At 31.5% G+C, this 21,179-nt stretch overlaps 1 protein-coding gene across 1 annotated transcript; it reads right to left on the reverse strand.

Moving 5' to 3' along the window:
• Positions 1-6,262: 6,262 nt before the first annotated feature.
• LOC136270721 (uncharacterized) lies at positions 6,263-18,143 on the reverse strand. The gene is made up of 2 exons (XM_066069225.1): positions 18,065-18,143; positions 6,263-8,788 (listed from the first exon to the last, which is right to left on the reverse strand). The coding sequence occupies exons 1-2, from the start codon at positions 18,079-18,081 to the stop codon at positions 6,478-6,480; spliced, it is 2,328 nt and encodes a 775-aa protein (XP_065925297.1). The 5' UTR covers positions 18,082-18,143; the 3' UTR covers positions 6,263-6,477.
• Positions 18,144-21,179: the final 3,036 nt, after the last annotated feature.

Consider the following 21,179-nt stretch of genomic DNA (forward strand, 5'->3'; position numbering starts at 1 on the left):
AGGTGGGGACATTGCAGAAAAAAAAATTCCTGCAATGATTGCTACCCTTATAAACCGCATAAATCATCAAAGAAATCATTTTATTGTTTATATTTACATCTGTCTGTAAACAAATTAATAAATTGATTGTAAAAAGTAAGTTAAATCAACTAAATTACTGTTAATGTCCATCAGTACGTTAGCTAAAAGAAGCCAAATCGTCTACTATGGGAATCTGAGTCTGACATCATCATGATTTTCTTGTGCAGTCAGTGATTTTTCTAAGGTCGCTGTAGGTTTTGAGCATTAATAAAGGGCCGTGTCAATATCATTCCTGTTAGTTTATATATGGTTATGAATTAACTTTCCGTAAGAAAAAGAGGGAATCACACTCGATATATGTAGATAAATAATCATGCCCTACAAGCACAGCAAGTATTTACATTGTTATGCAAATACGAGATTCACATAGAGTGTGGACATGATGAACTACAGCAGGTTCGTTTTCAAGATCAATTCTATGTAAGAATCAATGATTTACAAAAGGGACTGGCCACGCATAGTAATCAATTTTCTTTATATTTCATACATGGACACAACTAGGTGTAAAACACAAAAAGACCTAATAGTTGGGTGATGGGGGTAACCGTTGCCATGGTAACCGACGCTAAGGATGAAAAAATAGCAAAACTTACCTACTTTAAAGCCATATTGGAAGATTTTGCCCATTAATGTTAACTATCAAACACATTAAACAATCTTTGTTCTATTGTCAATTCTTATTTCATTTAAGAAAACAGATGGAGAAACCAGTACTTTTATAATGTTACCATGGAAACCGTTAGAAATGTTTGAAATTGGTTTATTGTGTTTTTATGAGCTGAAATGGGAAATTATTTATTTTTTATATCCTTATCAATGTCCATATATTTTGTGTGTGTGCTTTTCGTTTGTTTGTTAAGATTTTTTAGATGAGTATGCTTCCCCCTTCCTTTAAAAACAGTGCTTAATACCTGTACGAGGTTACCATCGGCATAGGCAATGAGATAAACACATCGATAAACTATTAAAATTCATGATTCATAAATATCACTAAAAATACGAGAAAATCATCTTACATTTTACATTTTTAACCTATATTTTCATATTCAACAAATTAGGTTTATAAATCTATGGATACTTCAAGCTTACAAGTAAATCGTTTAACAAAAAATGGGGAAAGAATGGCAACGAGTCTTTGTCCACAAATACCATACACCTCTTTTTTATCAAATAACTCTAGACACTTTTGTATCATAGAGTCAATACATATAACATTTACTTGTTCATACTTTGTATAAATCATAACTCTCACCAATATTCTTTTCAAAGTTGTTCTGTGCTAGCCTGTCTCCACCATCTTACGTTATTGAAGTGGACTCCCAAGCGGAGAATGACTCCTTTGGCCATTCATTTAATTCACGACAGAGCCAAATATGGAAACAAAAACTCTCAATATAACTTATTTGTTAACGTTTCCTGGTACGTAAAGAGAGTTTCGGAAAAAAAACCCCAACTTATTTCTACTTAATTCCTTGTTTAAAAAAGTAATGTTAAGAAAAAAAAGTTTGACATTTAGATTGTAAAAAAAATAAAAATCTTTGAATACAGGCAAAAATTCAGATGCAGTTGACATTTTTGATAAACATGAAATCAATGTTGAGAAAACCTACACTTCTGCAGGGCAGGTGTTAAAATCTAATGCACTAAATCAAATAGAAGATATTAGTTAACACGGTGCTTATTAGATATCAGTTTAAACGGTGCGTAGAGACTCGGAGCTGGATTAATCTCACAGAAGATAGATAGATTCATATATCACTGAAACAGTTATGGAGTACTCAAATCAAACCCACAAGACTCTGCACCAGCGTGCAATTGTCCAGCTGTTAGGCTTGCTTGATACACCTACAGACATTAAACACTGTCCTAAGATTAATGTTTCTCAATTTGAAATTCTCACGCTCCAATTCCAATGATCAATGATACCATTGGCTGGAGATAAGATTAGATTTAATTGTTCAAACAGGCCCAAGGATAAGAGCATCTTTGTTGCAAATAGATAAAATCACGAAATTGAATATTAAGGTCCAATTTGTTATAGGTAAAATTCAAAGCAGGTGTTTGTTCACGTCAAGGTCATTATTTACGTCAAGCTTTCTACCGGTATTCAGAGCGGAAGCATTAATTTAGATAAACGATTTGCCCTTATTAATTAAGATCAATATTCCAATAAAGCAACATTTTGGCGACAAATTGTATTCATGATCGATGAAAAAACTGGTTAAAACCCGGTATTTTAAACCAATATATTTACCGCCGAGTTTCATTTTCAAAGTATTAAACAATGTAATCCAAATGTGCTCGAATTTCATATACAGCTGTATTCCAATATATAGAGAATAAAATGTTTTAATGGTGTTAAAGGATGAATCTGAGATCTACATTACATTGTACATGTACATGTATAGGAGCTGCGATCCTTGCATCTTTTCTGCATTGACCGAAACCCGTTTATTATCATACTTATTATTTACCATTATTGAAAAACATTTAATATTATGAATTTTAAATAAGACATGAATGTCTTTATTTCAAAATTTAGATGAATACTACGGAAACCCTGTTTAGGACATATTTTGAAATCGAACTATCGAATACCTATCGAATACCTTCAAAACGAATTATATTAATAAAAAAGCCTCTGTAGAATACAACTCTCTTATGATTGTGAATTAGGATGTTGATACATTTTAAAGGCTATGTGGGGAGGTAGAGATATAGAGTATATGACACCCTCGTCTGATTCCATCAGCAAAGCGATGTTAAAATTTAACAGTAGATTTTCTAAAGACAAGCCGGTGTCCCCCGGATTCATAGTTTAGTAGTAGAAGTATTGAAAGGTATGACTGCTGTTCGACAAAGTTGTTTTCGTCTTTTGGAAGATGCAAACGATTCCGTTATGGTTAAGACTCCAGAGTTGCTGATACTGTCTTATGAATGTTTTTATGGAAAATGAAGATGGCGCCATTTGTTTCATTCCCACTCTGTATCCAGATAAATGTGTCTGAATCTATAACGTTGATATAATAAGCATTCAATGCTTGTTTGTTAAATGATATGATTTGACATTTATTAATATCTTGCACGTGTTCTTCTTTGATCAGATATTAAAAGTATTAAATGAATATTGTTAAATGATTTTGTAATTGAAATTTAAGCTTCATTTGCATGCCATTGTCTGAATGAGAATTTGATTTTCAGCTGCACAGGATTTATTTGCAGAAATTTTATATTTTCACACAGTCATTGAAGATATGTCCCCTTGATATACTAGTAAGATATCAACTGAAATCAGATCACTGGTAAAGATGATATGCAGGGTACAAGTATGTAAATGAGAGCAAATATCCGGTACCGTGACAAATATATGAAAAGAAAAACAAGAAATTTCGAAAAAAGTTAGTAAATGGTATGGCAAGAGCAGGCATCTTTCAAAATTTTTCTCAACAACCGGTAGGTTTTTAAAATTTTCAAATGTGATTAGAATTAGAGAGCAAATTTATACATTAATATAAAAAATGATTTCGCCGTTTCCTGGATATTGCAATTGAAAGATCCCTTTCATAAAAAATGATTTTTGGGAGTTGATTTTAATCAACTCTCCTATGCACTTACTCGGGCAAAGCGAAAGTGAAACAGTGTTTGGACCTAAGCACAAATCAATACCGCTGACAACACTTAGTTCTTGAAAATAATCGATAAATTCGATGCTATGTATTCTGAAGCATTGTTTTTCAAAAAACTTATTTATTAATACCATGAAAATAATAAGATTTGAAATTGTACAAACAGTTTAGATATTTTTTAAAGTCGTATGTATTCCTACGATAGAGTTCAATGTAGTCTCGTTCAACCAGACGCTTGGCTGTCTCCGTTAATATCCGACAAAACTGAGTCTCTCTTTCTTGTCGGAGATAAACGGAGACAGCCGAGCGTTTGGTTGAACAAGACAAGAGTTCGATCTTGCCTGGATCCATACAATTTCGCAGAAATATTTCGATTACTGATACTACTTGCCATGCAAATTCACATATCGTTGATTTTGAATAAATGATAATCGATAAAATCAACTCCCGTCAGTACTTCAGTACTTTGATTAATTCTAGCATCGACCATGGGACTTTACTGAAAACCCTAACGTAACAACTGATTCTGATTGATCAATCTTTCTTCAACAAAACAAAATTCAGCTTAAAGTTAAGCATATAAACCACCTGAAACTTAATTAAGACCAAGTTTTAAATGAAAAAAAGTTTGTAAATACTTAAAACAGTGGGTGATAATGCATTGATTATCTGCCATTCAAAATTTCGAGAAAATTTACATGGGCAAGAATATTGTTACAGTAGATGAATTCCCGGCCCTGATACATATATATTTTTGTAGATGGTCGGGGATATTGTCTTTCATTGGATGTGTACTCTGTGACACTCTCTATGTATTCCTGTCATCTAAAGATGTTGATGATATTATCGACCTCCATGTCTCAACAGGGGAGAACATGATCAGGCGGATGGGGTCATTTTTTGGAGTCAAGTCAGTAGATATTTATCATCATTTGTTAAATAGTTAAATCAGACAACCGACTTTCAGCTTGCAATAGACAGGATATCGGGTTATTTTTGCGTGTGTGGAGTGGCAACCTTTAATGATATAATTATATGATATGATAAATATCATATCTATCCACTATATCATCGTGATATGATACGATATGATAATTATATCATTCACTAATGCATTTGTAAATGTAACCAAATGTTTATCATTAGTAGTCAAGGTAGTACTTATTCCACTTCTCAATATCATTAGTGGTTTCGATTTTTGACCCTTAATGGTAAAAATATGAAATAATATCATTAGCAGACGATTAGATTGTTCATTAATGATAGAATTATTTCATTAGTGGTCAACATCCTGACCGCTAATGCAACATTATATCATTAGTGGACAGTGTATCATCAGAGGTTGCTACAAAGCTATCTTGTGGAAACGATATATTATTTTGAGAAAACTGTTTATGAAAATATTTTATGAATTTGATGAAACCAAAAGCACAGTCTTTCTCAACATATCGTCTAGTATTTACCTCCTTGTTCTTTTGATTATACACGTTTTGTACAACTTGTAGAATTACGCTGTGTGCCAAAATTATGACGTAATCCACGTAACGAGTCTAGCTTTTAACACTTACATGTATATTACGCAATACCCAAACAAAATATTATTAAAACGATATTAATACAATCATAATGAACACTTTTTCCAGCGACAGTCTTATTAAAACCTTTACCGTTTTGAGTTATAAAGTAAAACCTTTTAACGATTTTTGGTCCCTAATTTGAAGGGTCAACCCCTTTTTCATGATGTTAAATAAAAGATCTTATAAATATAATTGTTTTCTTTTACATGTCTTAACCAAATGTTTTGGAACTGTTGCATATTTAAATTAAAAATATAAATTTGTTTAAAAATATGAAAGTAGATCATTAATGTCCACTCAAAAACCATTGCTAGGTAAAATGTAGCTTTTCCTCAAAATTTGGACCCTAAAATTGAGTGTAAGAAAATATCAGTCTGCACGAGATATATTTGACCTTGTTATAGAGGTACCTTGCAGTTATGTTTTATTTGAGAAATATATACATTAACGAAGGAGTTTTCTCGTTATTAAACATTCTTCTTATAAAAAGAAATTCATGAAATTTTGACACAGTAAAACAGATTATCTAACTAAATGATTCCATCAGTTTAATCAAATTTGACCACCTTGTTTTTTTTTTGCATAAAGGTCAGGTCAAGGTCACTACCCTTTTCCTCAACTTAACGGATGATAAAAATAAATGTAGTTCTTTGCAGTTATCTAAACATCTGTTAAGATATTAAATTTTATATTCTTCAACGAAATTATAGAATATTAGAATGTCTATCAGTTTTTGCTACTAAATTGGAATAAATATTGAAACTAAAATTGATATGGCTTAGCCAACATTTTCCCTAGTTTTCCTAAATTTTGAAGATTTCAACTATTTCTTATGTTTCCAATTTGTAAAGGGTAAGTTTTCCTGGGGACGATCTGGCTACAAAAAAGGGTAATTCCACTGTATAGACAAATATCTGTTAGAGAAAAACAGCTATATAGCCATTTTTTTTTGGGGGGGGGGAATTTTATATAACCTTTTTCCGGGGAAAAGGCACTATATAACACCGATATAAACATATTTATTCCCAATAGCAGTTGAGGAGCAATCAAAACTAATATGGCAATCAAATACTTTAATGAATTCATGTCAGCTTTAGGTAAATACGTTGTTTATTGTGAATTTTTTTAATATTTAACTCCAATGTACATATTACGTCGAAGTTATTAGTAATACTCCAATCTCAAGAAGTAACTCATTTCATTCCTTTTGGTGGTTTTCGGTTGGTTTCTTGTTCCTTTTCACCTAAACCACCCTTGCCTTCTACGGTTCCTAAATTTATTCTTGGAGGAATGTTTACTTCACGTTGATTTTGTGAGGTTTTTCTTCGAATGTAGGAAACAAAAAAATAAATTATTACTGTTATTACTGCACCACAACAAGCTGATCCTAGTCCTATTCCTATTTTCTGTTCAAGTTCACTTTTATTCGGGTTTTCTTTTTCTTGTGAGATTTTTGAGTTTCCACCACTTTCTTTAAGATTGTCATTCCAACATACAAGTGAGTTTGTTAATTTTGGAGAGTCAGAGATATTACCCACGTAGAGGACCATTCCCAATCCATAAGTTGTATGAAGGTTAACCTGACTATGGAAAAACCATGGACCAGGATTGCTCGCTTTGAATCTAATAATAACGAATCCTCCTGAAGGAACGATGATTGTATCTTTTCGAGGAGGGTTTGATAATTTTATCCCAGGGATGGAATTAGGGTTAGAAATCCAAGCTTCGGGTTTCCAAAGTTCTTTATTACACAGATTTGGAGTTGATAAACCAGTACATCGGATGTCATTAGTCTCTTTCATGATCTTTGCAGATGCTCTATCATACCTTCCAAATCCCATTTTAACCACATAGAAATGATAACCATGCAGATGAATCGGATGAGACCACCCTTTTCCATCACCTATGTTACTTAATACAATTTGATACGCCATATCTTTTTCTAAAAAATCATAAAATGTGCATCGACATACATTGTCTGGACCACAATGAGCATTTTCGCATGACGCTTGCATTTTGTCAATTCTATATAGCATTGGTTCAGCTGGAAACACAAATTGACGACCATTGACAGAGCCTCTATTTTTTGTAAGATCACCCGGAAGGCCAAAGTTGTAGTATAAGGTTTCCTTAACATTCAACACTTCCCTAAAATTTGATTTTTCAGTTTCTTCACTATAGGTTTCATTGTCAAACGTCAGGCAAGTACGATTTGTACCTAATGGATAGTATAGAAATGGACAGTTAAATGTGGTACATGGCATTGGAAGTGTACAAGAATTTGGCGTTGATTTTGGTGGATTACTGATGACAGGAGTACCAACATAATGCAATATGGCTTCAGCAGCATGATATTCGTCCACTGAGGGATCCAAATCTTCTAAGCTTTCAGCTACGATAAGATATGAACCCGGGCTCTGAGCAGCATTAACCAAAAAATCAAATCTTTCTCCAGGATGAATTATAAAGGATTCTACCACAAGTTCATTATTTGTTGTCATATTATTTTTGACGATATCATATCCATCTGAAGCTAAAATTGTTAATTCTCTGTGACCTTCGATATAAACTCGAAAAGGGTATAATGTGGCGGCGCTTATAACGCGGAACAAATAGTTCTTTGATTGTTCTACCTCAAAACTCTGCAGAGGAGCTTCATTATTAACGGTATTTGTTTTGTAAAATCGTCCCATACCGTTTATAAGTCCAGAATGAAACTCAAATTCGCCGAATTTTGTCCCGTCGACAGAATGTGAGGCATTTATAAATTTTCTAGTATCTAGATCATAAACTCCATCCATCATTCTTAAATAAGACGTTTCGGGGTCATCATTGTGATTCCAGTCTTGCAACAAAACGGTAAATTCTTCATAAAGAAGAGGTAAAATATTTTCTTTTGGTTTGATAATCAGAGCACCATAAAGTCCCATGCTTCGTTGATTACCCATTTGAGCATGATAAAAATGGGTACCCAGGGGGTTTGCTTTAAATCTGTATGTAAAATTTTGCCCTGGAAGAATCGGACATTGAGTGATAAAGGCAACTCCATCTGAGTAGACAGAGTTAGTTTGTTTAATACCATGCCAATGTATGGATGTTGATTCTGTGTGCATGAGATTCCGGACATGTATTATCATATCCTGACCTTCATAAGCTACAATAGATGGACCAGGAAATAAACCATTAACTGTTATCACCATTCGCGAACCAACACCGTCTGATGTTATCGTATTTTTAATTGTGTTCTTTGGCAACGGATTATTCCCGTCTACGTCGTCAAAACGATAGAGACTTCCATTTTTTGGCCAAACAAGAACAGGATCTGGTGAAGTCATCATTGTAAGACGATGTTCGATAGTAAGAAAACATTCACAAGTTGCGTCTCCTTCACCACAAGTTTCCGGTTCAGAACAGGTCGGGCCTTCTTTCAATCCATCCCACCACGTGCCAGCGATACATATCTTAGTGTCTATAACCCAGACGAAGAGAAGTTGCGCTAATAATCTACAACAATACCAGTAAAATAAAACGGAATTTATTTTAAACAAATAAAGAACAGAACATGGCATTTTTGCCCTTCTATATTTGTCTGCATTATATATTGAAATTAAAGGAAAATGTAATTGGTTTACTTTTTTAAAAATGTGTTATCAAACAAAAGACTGTATTAAAACGAAACCATATTCATTGTGTTGTAAGTTAATAATACCATAAATATACTTAAGAAACATATATATATATATATATATATATATATATATATATATATATATATATATATATATATATCGTGTTTTGCTATTGTTTAAAATCCATAATTTTCTCTATGTTTAAAAATACTTTAAACATAACTATTTCACAACCTGCTCATATTTTCTCTAAGGTACATTTTCTCTTGTAGAAAACTTACACAGCTACGTTTTCTCTTGAGGAAAACGTACCCCAAATCATAGGTACGTTTCCTCCTGGGTACTCCTCGGTACATTTTCTCATGTAGACGTGTGTATACTACAGTTACCTTCCTACGTTTTTATAAAATGCGATTTATGGTGTGTATTTACCCGTAACTTTTTTTTTATTAAGCATAACGACGTTCTTCTACTTGCGATATGATTGGATTCCCGTTACATTTTCTGTAAACCGACTTGAGAGATGATTTGATTAATTTCATTTTTATTCCTATGCTCGACACAATTTGGGTTCAAACACGTTTTCATAATTTATATATGTAAATCATAATATGTTAATGGTTTAATTCGATATAATTTCAAATCATAATAAAGAGTTAAAAGATAATATACACTGGTATTCCAAGAAAGTAATGATGTTGACTTGTCTTACACAAAAATGTTATTTTTTTCTTACCTTGTGTTACTCGACACAACTTGAGATGAAAACATAATTTTGTTCTTATAAATCCTATATGCACTGTTGCAACTACTACTGAAATAAAACCACTGTTGAAATAAATTATTTCAATAGTGGTTGGGTGTATTTCATTAGAAAAATTGCTTTGCAACCACTATTGAAATAAAACCACTACTGAAATAAATTATTCCAATAGTGGTTGGGAATTTATTTCATTACAAGAATTAATTTGCAACCTCTATTAAAATACAGCTACTATTAAAGTAAGTATTTCAATATAAGTTGGGGATATAGTGCATTTTAAGAATCACTTAACATACATCATTGAAGAACATGTACAAATGTTAGTATTAAATTTATTTTTTAAATTGTAGATGAGAATTAATCAAATTTTCTTTAAGAATATTACTTTGTAATCACTTATGTAACACATTTGAAAAGAAAGAAGATGTTTATCATTTTTGCAAACTATTTTTAAGTGAAAGAAATCTAACGAACAATTTCAAATACACAATCTAAGTAATATAGATTTGCATATTTATGGTAATAATAACCGAGATTATAAAATTAATGTAATAATGTTACGATGTTCACTGCTGTGCATAAATAACCAGATCCCGCAGATTAAAATGCATATAAGCTTGTTTTCATCTAACAAACAATTTCAAATACACAATTAAGGTGTTAAAGACATCTTTTACGGTTATAATAATCGAGACTATGAAATTAATTTACTTTGGATTTTCACTGGTGTGCAGAAATAACCAATTCTCGAAAAAAAAACCCAACAAATAGAATTGTTTCCGTATTTTTTATTTACCGTGGGAGTTATGGATTACTTTAGTTGTAAAATATTATGGCTTAAAGAATCAAATATTCATAATTTTATGATTAATTTTATAAACTTATTAATTATTGTTATATAATCATCTATTGTCATTTTCCTGATTGTTTCAAACCAAATTTGGTTAAATAATAAAGTCACAAAAGTGGCAGAGTGCAACATACTTATTTGTTATGTGATGGTTTACTGTACAATGATGGTTCAATTTCGAGCAGATAGAGGTTAATTATTTCATGAATATGCGTGGAATAATGCTATATGCAGTAATGGTCTATTTCGAACATTATCAATTATGGATAAAGAATTGTTTCCGTATTTTTTCTTTACCTTTCTCTTTCTATAGATATGGGGTATACACTGTACCCTCTCTGACTCGCACGAGCATTCGTACCATGGATTCTATCGCATTATTTTTTAACAGTCGCTTTCATAGTACAACAGTCGCATATAGACACAAGATATATCGCAAATTTAATGCGTTTTTATCACACAACGCTCGCTTAGATTATGCGAATTTTGTAGGAATGCTTTTTCAAATGCCATTATTTTGGGAACAGTTTATATCTAATAATATCTAATTTTTCGGTCGCACGAATGTTTCGTTGCTTCTGCTCGTGCACCAATTGTTAAAGGGGCTTTAGCTAATCAGATTTCAAAACACGCCTTAAAAATGTGAAGTCTACGGGATTTTTTTTTATTAAATAAGACCCGGATAATGACGTTGCGCGGGGTATTCCGATGAATTTTTCCGAGGAAAAAAAGATTATGTGTGATTGAAATTATTTTGGAAATTTCCCCTTTCATCTATTGCAATTTCACTCCTTTGACGAGAATGTGTACTTTTATTAAAAATTGTCCAAACGTGCTACATAAAGATCTTGTGACAGACTATAATATGGCATCCAAATGCTTTTATTAATTCATGACAGTTTTAACGCATGTATTCCCAACAACATGCAAACAAACTTGCTGAAAGCTTCCGATTAGTTTTGTTACTTTTGATCTTACATAACATGCTGTATTAACTTCATCGACTAATGACGCTTTCTTCTTCATTCATCCCTCTTCAAAGAATTTGCGACTGAGGAATTCTGCATTGAAAAGCATAAATCCTTTTTTCTAACTGCGACGTCCGTTAAATAGGATAACGAACTTCGTAGTCATCTTCGATTTTTAAGCTGTAGGCTAGTAGCTGAATGGTCACTAGTGATCGAATTCGACATTGTTTATGCAGACGCAATTGCAGTAGTGAATCGAGTAAAGTATTACTAAAATTGCAATGTATATATATATATATGTATATATATATATATATATATATATATATATATATATATATATATATATATATATATATATAAATCCCTTAATATTTCAGTTATATATCTACCATTTGATAAAAATGTACGTATACTATTTATAAAATATATATAACCCTTAATCTTTCAGTTATATATGTACAATTTGATAAAAATGTACGTATACTTTTTATAAACTAATAATATTTTAAAGACCGTTATCATGTATCAAGGAGTCTCGGGGGAGAATGTTTCAAACATGCATACGATTTCCTTTTATTTTTTCAATGAAAAGTCAACTTCTAAGTAAACTATGTGCAATACATAAAGTTAATTGACCGGATAGTTTATCTGTTTGCTGCGCTCAATTTTTGGTTGTATATCCGAATCATCCCCGACATTTAAGTAGGATAGCATAGCTAGGAAAAGGGTAGTTTTCACTTTCAATTTCATATGTAAACAATTACAAAGATACGATTTTCTTTAAATTTCAGCAAAGGAAGGATAACGTATTAGTTAACTTTTTTGCGAAATTGAAACGAAACTGACCAAATAGTTTTTATGTTATCCACCTTTAAAGTTTCGTCCTATAAACGTGTCATTTTACATATAGAATTGTATAAAATAAAAGGATGTTAACGAATCAAATGTAATTTTACTTAACAGATAAAATAAAACCCTTATTTCCACTAAAACAGAACATGAAAAGATCGCGCATGTTTTAATTTTGCAAATTATATTTTAAATTTTAATTATTCGCGCTGAAATGAAAAATGCACGACTTTTTTTTTTTTATAAAATGCTAAGTCAAAGTCTCAACTTAATCATCGTGAGGGAGCGATGTGGATATTGTCGATTTGAAGAAGCAGCGAAATGATTAAAATATTTATGTATATTATATTTAATATATTATTCTATTTCACTTAAAATAATCTTTATGATCAGTATTTATTTTAGTACAAACATTACATAACAACATGTATATTTGAATATTTTACTTTGCATTTGCGTTTTACGACAGTAATGCGAAATATCCTGTGCAGAGGGTGCAAACCCGCGACCGACCTTAAACAGCCTACAGACCCCGACCCCCTCCCTCTATGATACGTGACCGATAATCAGTTTGTGCGAAATCAAATTGTATTTGAGAACATGAAACTAACATAGAATAGTAAGATACGCATTATATAAGCAGGAGAGCTGGTATATATAGTTTTTACAATTTGCAATAATATTTTAGTGAATGCAGCTTGTCTTGAAAATTGTCTTAAGATTTCTAACACTTAGGATAGTTCTGTGAAATTGACGTATCATATGATTTTTTGTGAAACCCAGCCCTGGGGTAAACAAATTACAGTATTGTTGATGTAAATTTTTTTTTTTGCATTAAAGATGGAGTTTTGATTGTTAATTTTGCTTAAATTTATACAATTCTGTTTTAAGTACTGTCTTTGATCATGCATTAAATCGTATTCATTTTGGTTTTTAATCTTATAGTAATTAAAATGAGTACTATATAAAATTTGTTTTTCTTTTTTTGTTTTTTTCCACCACCAATTTCCTTCGACAATCATTTTATCGATCATTTTGCCAGGTAATGTCTAACATTTTGTAAGGATCCACTTCGAAATATTTCATTTAATTCATTGGACTGGGATCGTTATGATTCGGTTTTAAATTGAAATGATTTGAAACAGGGCAAAGCTTTACATAAACAATAAATCAATTTGGGAAATTATATTTGTTTACACTATAAACTGTGCTTTGTCCTTGAAAATAAGACAATGCAAATAATGTAGGTTATCTCATTTATCTTTTAGTAGGTTATCTCATTTATCTTTTATCTGAGGATATCTTATTAAGGTAAACTTATTTCACATTCAAGTTACATATATGAAGAGTACTTAACGTTTGGACCATAAACTTATCTTATTCTACGAAAGAAAATCTTTACAGAGAAATTGCGAGCTTAAAAGGGCATGGTCACGATTTAGGTCAAAATTCATTTTTCCGATTTTAATGTAAACAATGCTTCAGAAAGGCATTTTTAATAGGCAATCAAAATTTGAGTGTCATTCGTTGAGTTATAAGCAAGTTACAGAGCTTGCAATTCTTTGATATGTAAACAAAGCCTATGTTTACATTTTGAATGTTGAAGTGAAAATTCCAATTTTAAACCTTAAATGAACGTGTTAAACGTTAGGAACTGTTTATTTATGCTTAAAACGAATAAGAAGATACTAGACAAATTAGCTTGAAAAAGATTTTTACTGGTATATTGAACCTATGTAAACAAAAACAGGGAAACGAGCCTTGTTTACATGACAAAATTAAAAATTGTGAGCCCAGAGTCTTGCTTATATCTTAAGACTGACTCTCAAATTTAATATGATCATTAGAAATGCCTTCCTAAAGCATTGTAAATAATGAAAACAGAAAAATAGAATTTAACCAAAATCGTGACCATGCACCTTTAATATTGAAGTAAAAAGATCCAATCGTTAAGTATAGGTACAATTTCTACTATTTTATTAGGCTGTGTTTTAAAAAAGGGAAATAACCAAGATGAGAAAAATAAGCTTTACTGTCTCTTTAAAGCCAATTTTAAAAATAATAATACAATATTTATGGTCTGACATTTACGTATGCTTGTCTTTTATAATTTATACACATAGTTGTTACTTTATGAACCTACCAAATGAGAGAATCTCCCCCTTACCAACTTGACACAATATGAGATTGTGCGTAAACGACATTTTCCAATGTCAATAGTGATTTTACATTTGAATAATATATATATTTGAATAATATATATATATATATATATATATATATATATATATATATATATATACGAGGGTCAATCAAAAAATACGAAGACAATGTAGCTGTTTATCATATATTTTTCATGAAAGTCATACTTAACAGATTAATCTGTTCATCAACACTTATGTTATCGATATGCGAAGTTTTAGTCCATTTGATGAAACGGTATTTTTGTTACCTCTTTTTAAAAACAACATGTTTTGTCACCACGGCGCACGGTAACGTTCAAAGCATGATGTCAAGATTAAACACGCACAGTTTATAGATTTACCCCATCTTTAAATCATGCTTAGTCTCTTGTGCCTTTCTCCTTACAATTTAAAATGGCACTGAACCACTTAACATCTTATTTGCACACATTTGTACGAGAATCAGTTAGTTCTTCAAAGTTTTCATTTTCTAACCGTGTATCTCTTAGTTTACAGTAAGGATAACCCTGAACGCGGTTGACGTTACTTCTTTTTAGACCAAATATTTACAGATATTCAACTCTCCTTCGGACTGTTTTATATTCAAAACACAATAACCACCACCCCCACAAAATTTATTACAGTTAAACACAAACTTGCAAATAATTGTTGACTTATTTTTTGCACCATTGTGCATTTTCACAGCTTGTGTCGGAGTTAAATCCATTTTATTTGTACTTCTCGTTGCGCCGTAACGTCTGGCGACGTCGATGTTTTTAGTCAATTCTAAAGAGGACTATCTGACTTCAGTTACTAATATCTGTTCAACAAAATGATATATCCCGTCATTATTTGGTACATAGAATATACCAAGAAATATACTAAATCTGAAGTTTCAATATTATTTGGTTTTAAGCCCAATTTATGGAGATATTACTTTCAACATAATATGGTTTATTGTTGACCATAACACACATTTTGACCGTGCGCCGTGACCTCGTTTTTGCAGGATTAAATTCTAAATAATTCTTAGAAAAAAAGAAATTTATTAACGTTTTTCTTGCAAATTGTTTGAAACTATTGCTAAATTATGTCTACCAAATTTAGTAATGATATGACGTTAAGTAACATAGATATGACAAAAGTCTTCGTATTTTTTGATTGACCCTCGTATATATCTTTTATTTAATTTATTTCGTAGTTGACTGGTAGTTTGATATTTTTGATATTTATACAGCTTCACGTGTTGCTGTGTTCAGAAAAGAAATTTTTTTTTTTGCTTGGTACAAAACAAGGAGCCATTGATGTCACTTTTCAATAAAAAAAAATCTCGACCAGCAATGCTGACACAATGATAAATAAATTTGCTTTTCATTTAGAATTTACAGTAAATTATAAATTATTATTAATCAGTTGTAATGATGACATTGAAGTTAATTTTTGCATTACATTGAAGGATGCGGTTTTATTACACTTAGGGTATATACATGTATTTATCAGCATCATTGTGTAATGATACCTGTAATACCTCCATTATTCACTTTTAAAAGAAACATTTCTCTCACGCCCAACACTCTAATCAGCTTGTAAAAACAATCTGACTTCCAAAATCACTTTGAAATCGACATTGCCGACCAGACATGCAAGATTAACCAGGCCTCACTGCACGAGGCCTGGGTACTCTACCTTTACATCTTTCAAGTGACACCCCTGACCGTGGGGTTTTTTGTGCCAATATGGATATTTATTTTATTTAAAAAAAAAGGTTGTACAGGTGCCTCGGTTGCTCTAACCCCTATACCTTTATATAATAGGTTTCCTTGGAGCCACAAAGACAAGCAGTTTGTTGAATAGTTGTGTGTAATATTACCACTAAAAGACTAATTAAATTTGTCTAAATAAAATACAGATTAATGGTACGAATAAAAAAATTTCCGGATAATGTAGACTTGTCGAACATTGTTGAGTATCGGAGATGTTTAAATTCATTTGTACGTGTAAATTAAATTAAACCCCTAATATTTGTGCAAATTGTGTGAATGTAAATGCTTTTCAATTTCTATTAGTCCTTTTTTATTAAATGTTCTCATTTTTAAAATGCGTTGTTTTGAATAAAAGATATGTATCGTAGCAATAAATATAACAATAAATATAACTCATATAACTACATGCAAAATTTTTAATACCAAATCATTTAAAATCCTTTAAAATGTTTTTCTATCCTTCCATTCTTTATATCGATTAGACATGAAATAAATTCATGATAAATTATGCATATCATACTTTCAACCAATTTTTGTTTGAATATATTGATATCGAAAATGATTTTATGATGAAAATGAAATTCGGATATCTGTTTAAAAGATACGGAAATTAATAGCATATGGCTAACAAAAATTGAATTCATTGCCATTTTTAAAATTGTCATTCGTACAAAAAATGTGTGGTCAATTTGCAATATATGTATAAATTTCCCTGTACAGTTTGACTGCATGGTCAACGACAGAGAAAGAATCGATATTCACAATTTTCCTATTTTTGAAAGTCAGATAAAAATAAATTTGAAATAAGTTTAAGATTTAATTGAAAATCTTTGGGATACTTTTTAAATCCGTTACAGCAATACCTCTTCGGATGCATCCATCCGAATAGTAGCCGGAAACTATACGTGTATGCTTTAATGAGGACTGATTTCCTAATTATATAATAGTATTGGGTTATGCATGTACAATGTCTAAATAGAAGTCAGTGTTTGATACATAGTGCACGAGACAGAGGCGAGTGCACTATGTATCAAACCCTGACTACTATTTAGGCAGAGTACATGTACAGCACAACACTTGTGTTGTATATACAGACGCGCTTTGCTATGAATAATTGTGACGCGTTTAAGTGCTGTCTATTATAGTCCTTAAAAATAATAACCGGAAAAGCAAGCGTTTGTTCTTTCAAATCAATCAGTTGGTTTGATTGCTTATTTAATCAACAAGTTGCTGTATAATAAAAAAAATCAACAAACGTTTATGAGAGACGATTGACTTCACCAAGAAACCTCAAGTTGTTTAGTACACGAAATCTCATTTGTGTATATATATATATAATAAAAAATAACAGAAAGCCGATTCAAAACTCTACCGGTTTCATTATTTTATTACGATTTTTTATTATTTAATACTTGTGTGGATTAACTTTACTCATTTTGGATTATATATATATATATATATATATATATATATATATATATATATATATATATATATATATATATATATATATATATATATATATATATATAGGCTTTTAGACGTTATGTTTTAGGGTCGAATGTTTGGAACCCGCTATTCAAACTGCAGCTTTTGGAAGTTAATAATTGTAGAAATTTATGGATTTAAATACCATGCCGACAGATAAACAATAGATTTATAGTTTAGTGTCTTTTCTTCAGACATTGCAAAACTCTCTTTTAAACTTACCCATGTACAAGCATAGAAAAAAGACGCATTATGCAAGAAATATTAAATATTGGTAAAGTTACCTGAGAGATAGCTTCATTTCGACCGTACTCGATGCATCCCAATATCACACTTAATCTTAAGCTTTACTTTATATGGAAGATCTTATCAACAATGCAACACATTAAGTAAATAGATATGAAGTAAAGTGTGCTAAACTCAAAACGAATGGTCTTATTCGACATATATTTTGATTGAGTTTGGCAAAACAAATAGACATCAGCTTAGACAATGAATCTACGTCCTAATAACTGCATCTCCATCACGATATTGTTTGATATTGGAACTATTAACTTTAGAATAGTTTCGGAAATAAACTTATTATGCTAGCAAATTTCTTCCAAATTTGAAAGAGATTCAACTAAATTTAAATTGTGACGTTTTTGTTCCGCGATTTACTCGAGATAAATTGGTTCGCGGCTACAAATGTTGGGGATCAAGTCATTTCTACACCTGTTTTGTTATTAAAGCCATACAGTAATGACTGGTTTGCGACGAGATTTTTATGCGACCACAAGGCTATTGCGAACTTTGCCAATATTTTGCAGGCAAATATACGCGAACTATTCGATTGTGATCGGACTATTCGCATAATTCCTGCGAAACTTTTCAGATTTAAACTTGAAATATTTTATACGAAATATGCAAAGATTTGGTGTTGTTCAATGCACCATAAAAATATACATCTTATTAAAGATGTACCGTTTAAGCGCACAAAAATGCACAATATTTCATTAAACGTCCAAATACCCTATGAAGGCCAGTTTGTGAAAGTTTTAATTAAATTGAATAATTTTTAACCGTTTATCGCCGAATATGGACGACCAACGCTTTTTTAGATGCCAGGCACGTAGCAAAGATTTTTCTTAAATTTACAATCGAAAAATTGAATTAACATTTAACATGGAGTTGCCCCCCCCCCTTTTTCTGGGACCAAGTAAGAAATTGAATTGAAAATAAGGAAATAAAGAGTGAGATTGAAGTTAAAAGTAAAGCTTTTCTGATCATTTGTCCGTTGTCTGTCGTCGTTGGCATTGTCGTTGTTGTAAACTTTTCACCATTTAATCTTCTTCTTCAGAACCACTTGGCAGATTTCAACCAAACTTGGCACAAAGCATCACTTGGTGAAGGGGATCAATGTTTAATCAAATGAAGGCCCATAACCTCTTTAAAGGCGAGATAATTTACAATTATTGAAAAATAGTTGGTATTTTTCAAAAATATTCTTCTCAAAAAACTTTAAGGCCAGAAAAGCTGTAACTTGTATGGAAGCATCCTCAGGTAGTGTAAATTCAAGTTTGTTCAAATCATTGTCTCCGGAGGTTGGGTGGGGCCAAAATGGGGGGATCAAGTTTTCCCTATAGAAAAGTAGCGCCATAAAGTGGTGGGGGGGGGGGGTATATAGGAATATAGAAAAATCTTCTTACATGTACGACAACAAAAGGGGCTTGATATTCACCAAAAAAAATATGTGGGTAAAAATTGGTCTGTTTTAATGTTGTTTCTTTTGGCAAGATCTATGTACTTAGTGTCAAGATATTTTTATTTTGATACTGTAATGCTAATTTGATCAGAGTGAAGGCAATTGTGGCTCAGATGAGCGATATGGCCCCTGGGCCTCTTGAATTTTTTTTTTGTCTCTTTTGTCAGCATTTATGATTCTCAGTATTATTTTATGATTTTAAAGCAAAATCTTTTAGCTTTAGAGGAATGATAAATATCCATTCGAAAGCATTAAACTTTAAGGCAATTTTAAAGATTTCTTTCTTAATAGAGCAAATGTGCCAATTAGATTAAGGCATCAGTTAATCGAAAATCAAAAACCAAACAAAAATCAGCGAATTGGCCGACAGTCACAAAACAAAAATGCGAGAACGGCCGTGGTTAACTACGATCTAATATACTTGCAAACGCAACCACTTCTGACTTGCTGGGGATTAACCATGTACGTTATCTTATGAGAGAAATTTAACTTGTCAAGCTAATACGTCAAACTGAAGGAATGGGGGGGGGGCATCTTATGACTTAATATCCCATGTGTACTAGCCTCTGTATTCGGAGTAATTGTATCGCTGAAGTATCTCTAGCCTTTAGTTATCAAGTCCTATTTAGGTTCTTTTTAAAATTCATTCAAGATATACATCATATGACATTTAACAAAATATTGATACATACATTTATATTTGCATCCGCTAAGTATTTATACTTCAAGTATTAATTAATGAAGTTTTGCAAATCGTATTGAGTCGAAATAAGTTAAAGTAAAAATTGATTTCATCTGGCACATGCTCAATGGAAGTCAGGTGTATGTATAGGATTAAATTTGAGTACATTGCAGTATCAATTTATAGAGGTATCTTTAGAATACTTTCAAAGATAAAAGGTTCATTGGGGTTCATTTGGGTGAAAAACGATAAAATTAGGTATAGTTAAGATTTATATATGTGATATCAATATAAGATGCACATGAAATGACTGGGGTTTATTGCATTAAAAAGACGCACCATTTTGTTTAATATATATTTCTTGCTGTACTTTTAATAACACAAACCTTTGATAAAAACTTAAACAAAACCTTTCTGTTCGTTTCTTTATATCCCTAGAATTTTTTTTTTATAAACTGACAAATAGTTTTTTTATCGACTCATTCCAGTTGTTTAATATTTGACCTTTAATATCGTTTGAATGTCGGTTAGGTTAAATCTTGAAACAGCAAGACAAAGATAATAAACAAGGTACTATTTATTTACATGTGAACGGATGACAAATATTGAATTAAGGTAAGATTGTTGTTTTTGTCTGATACCTTATCGAGGGAACCTGTTCTTTACATTTAATCTTACTATGATAGTATGACAGTTCTACGAAAAAGAAGTCTTACCGAGAAAAATTGCGTTTTTGCTCAGGTAAAACGTCCGAAGACATTAACTGCTTGACTAACATTGGTAAGATCGGGTGGGAGACGGATCGATATTGAAATAAATTATTTCAAAAATGGTTGTATTTCAATAGTAGCTATGCGTCAATAGTGGTTACAAAGTGATTCTTATTATGAAATACATCTGCAACGACTAAGGAAATAATTTATTTCAATAGTGGTTGTATTTCAGTAGTGGTTGCGACAGGTCGTACGTGATT

The sequence above is a fragment of the Magallana gigas genome, chromosome 8, assembly GCF_963853765.1.
Source record: "Magallana gigas chromosome 8, xbMagGiga1.1, whole genome shotgun sequence".
In the NCBI taxonomy this organism is placed as follows: domain Eukaryota; kingdom Metazoa; phylum Mollusca; class Bivalvia; order Ostreida; family Ostreidae; genus Magallana; species Magallana gigas.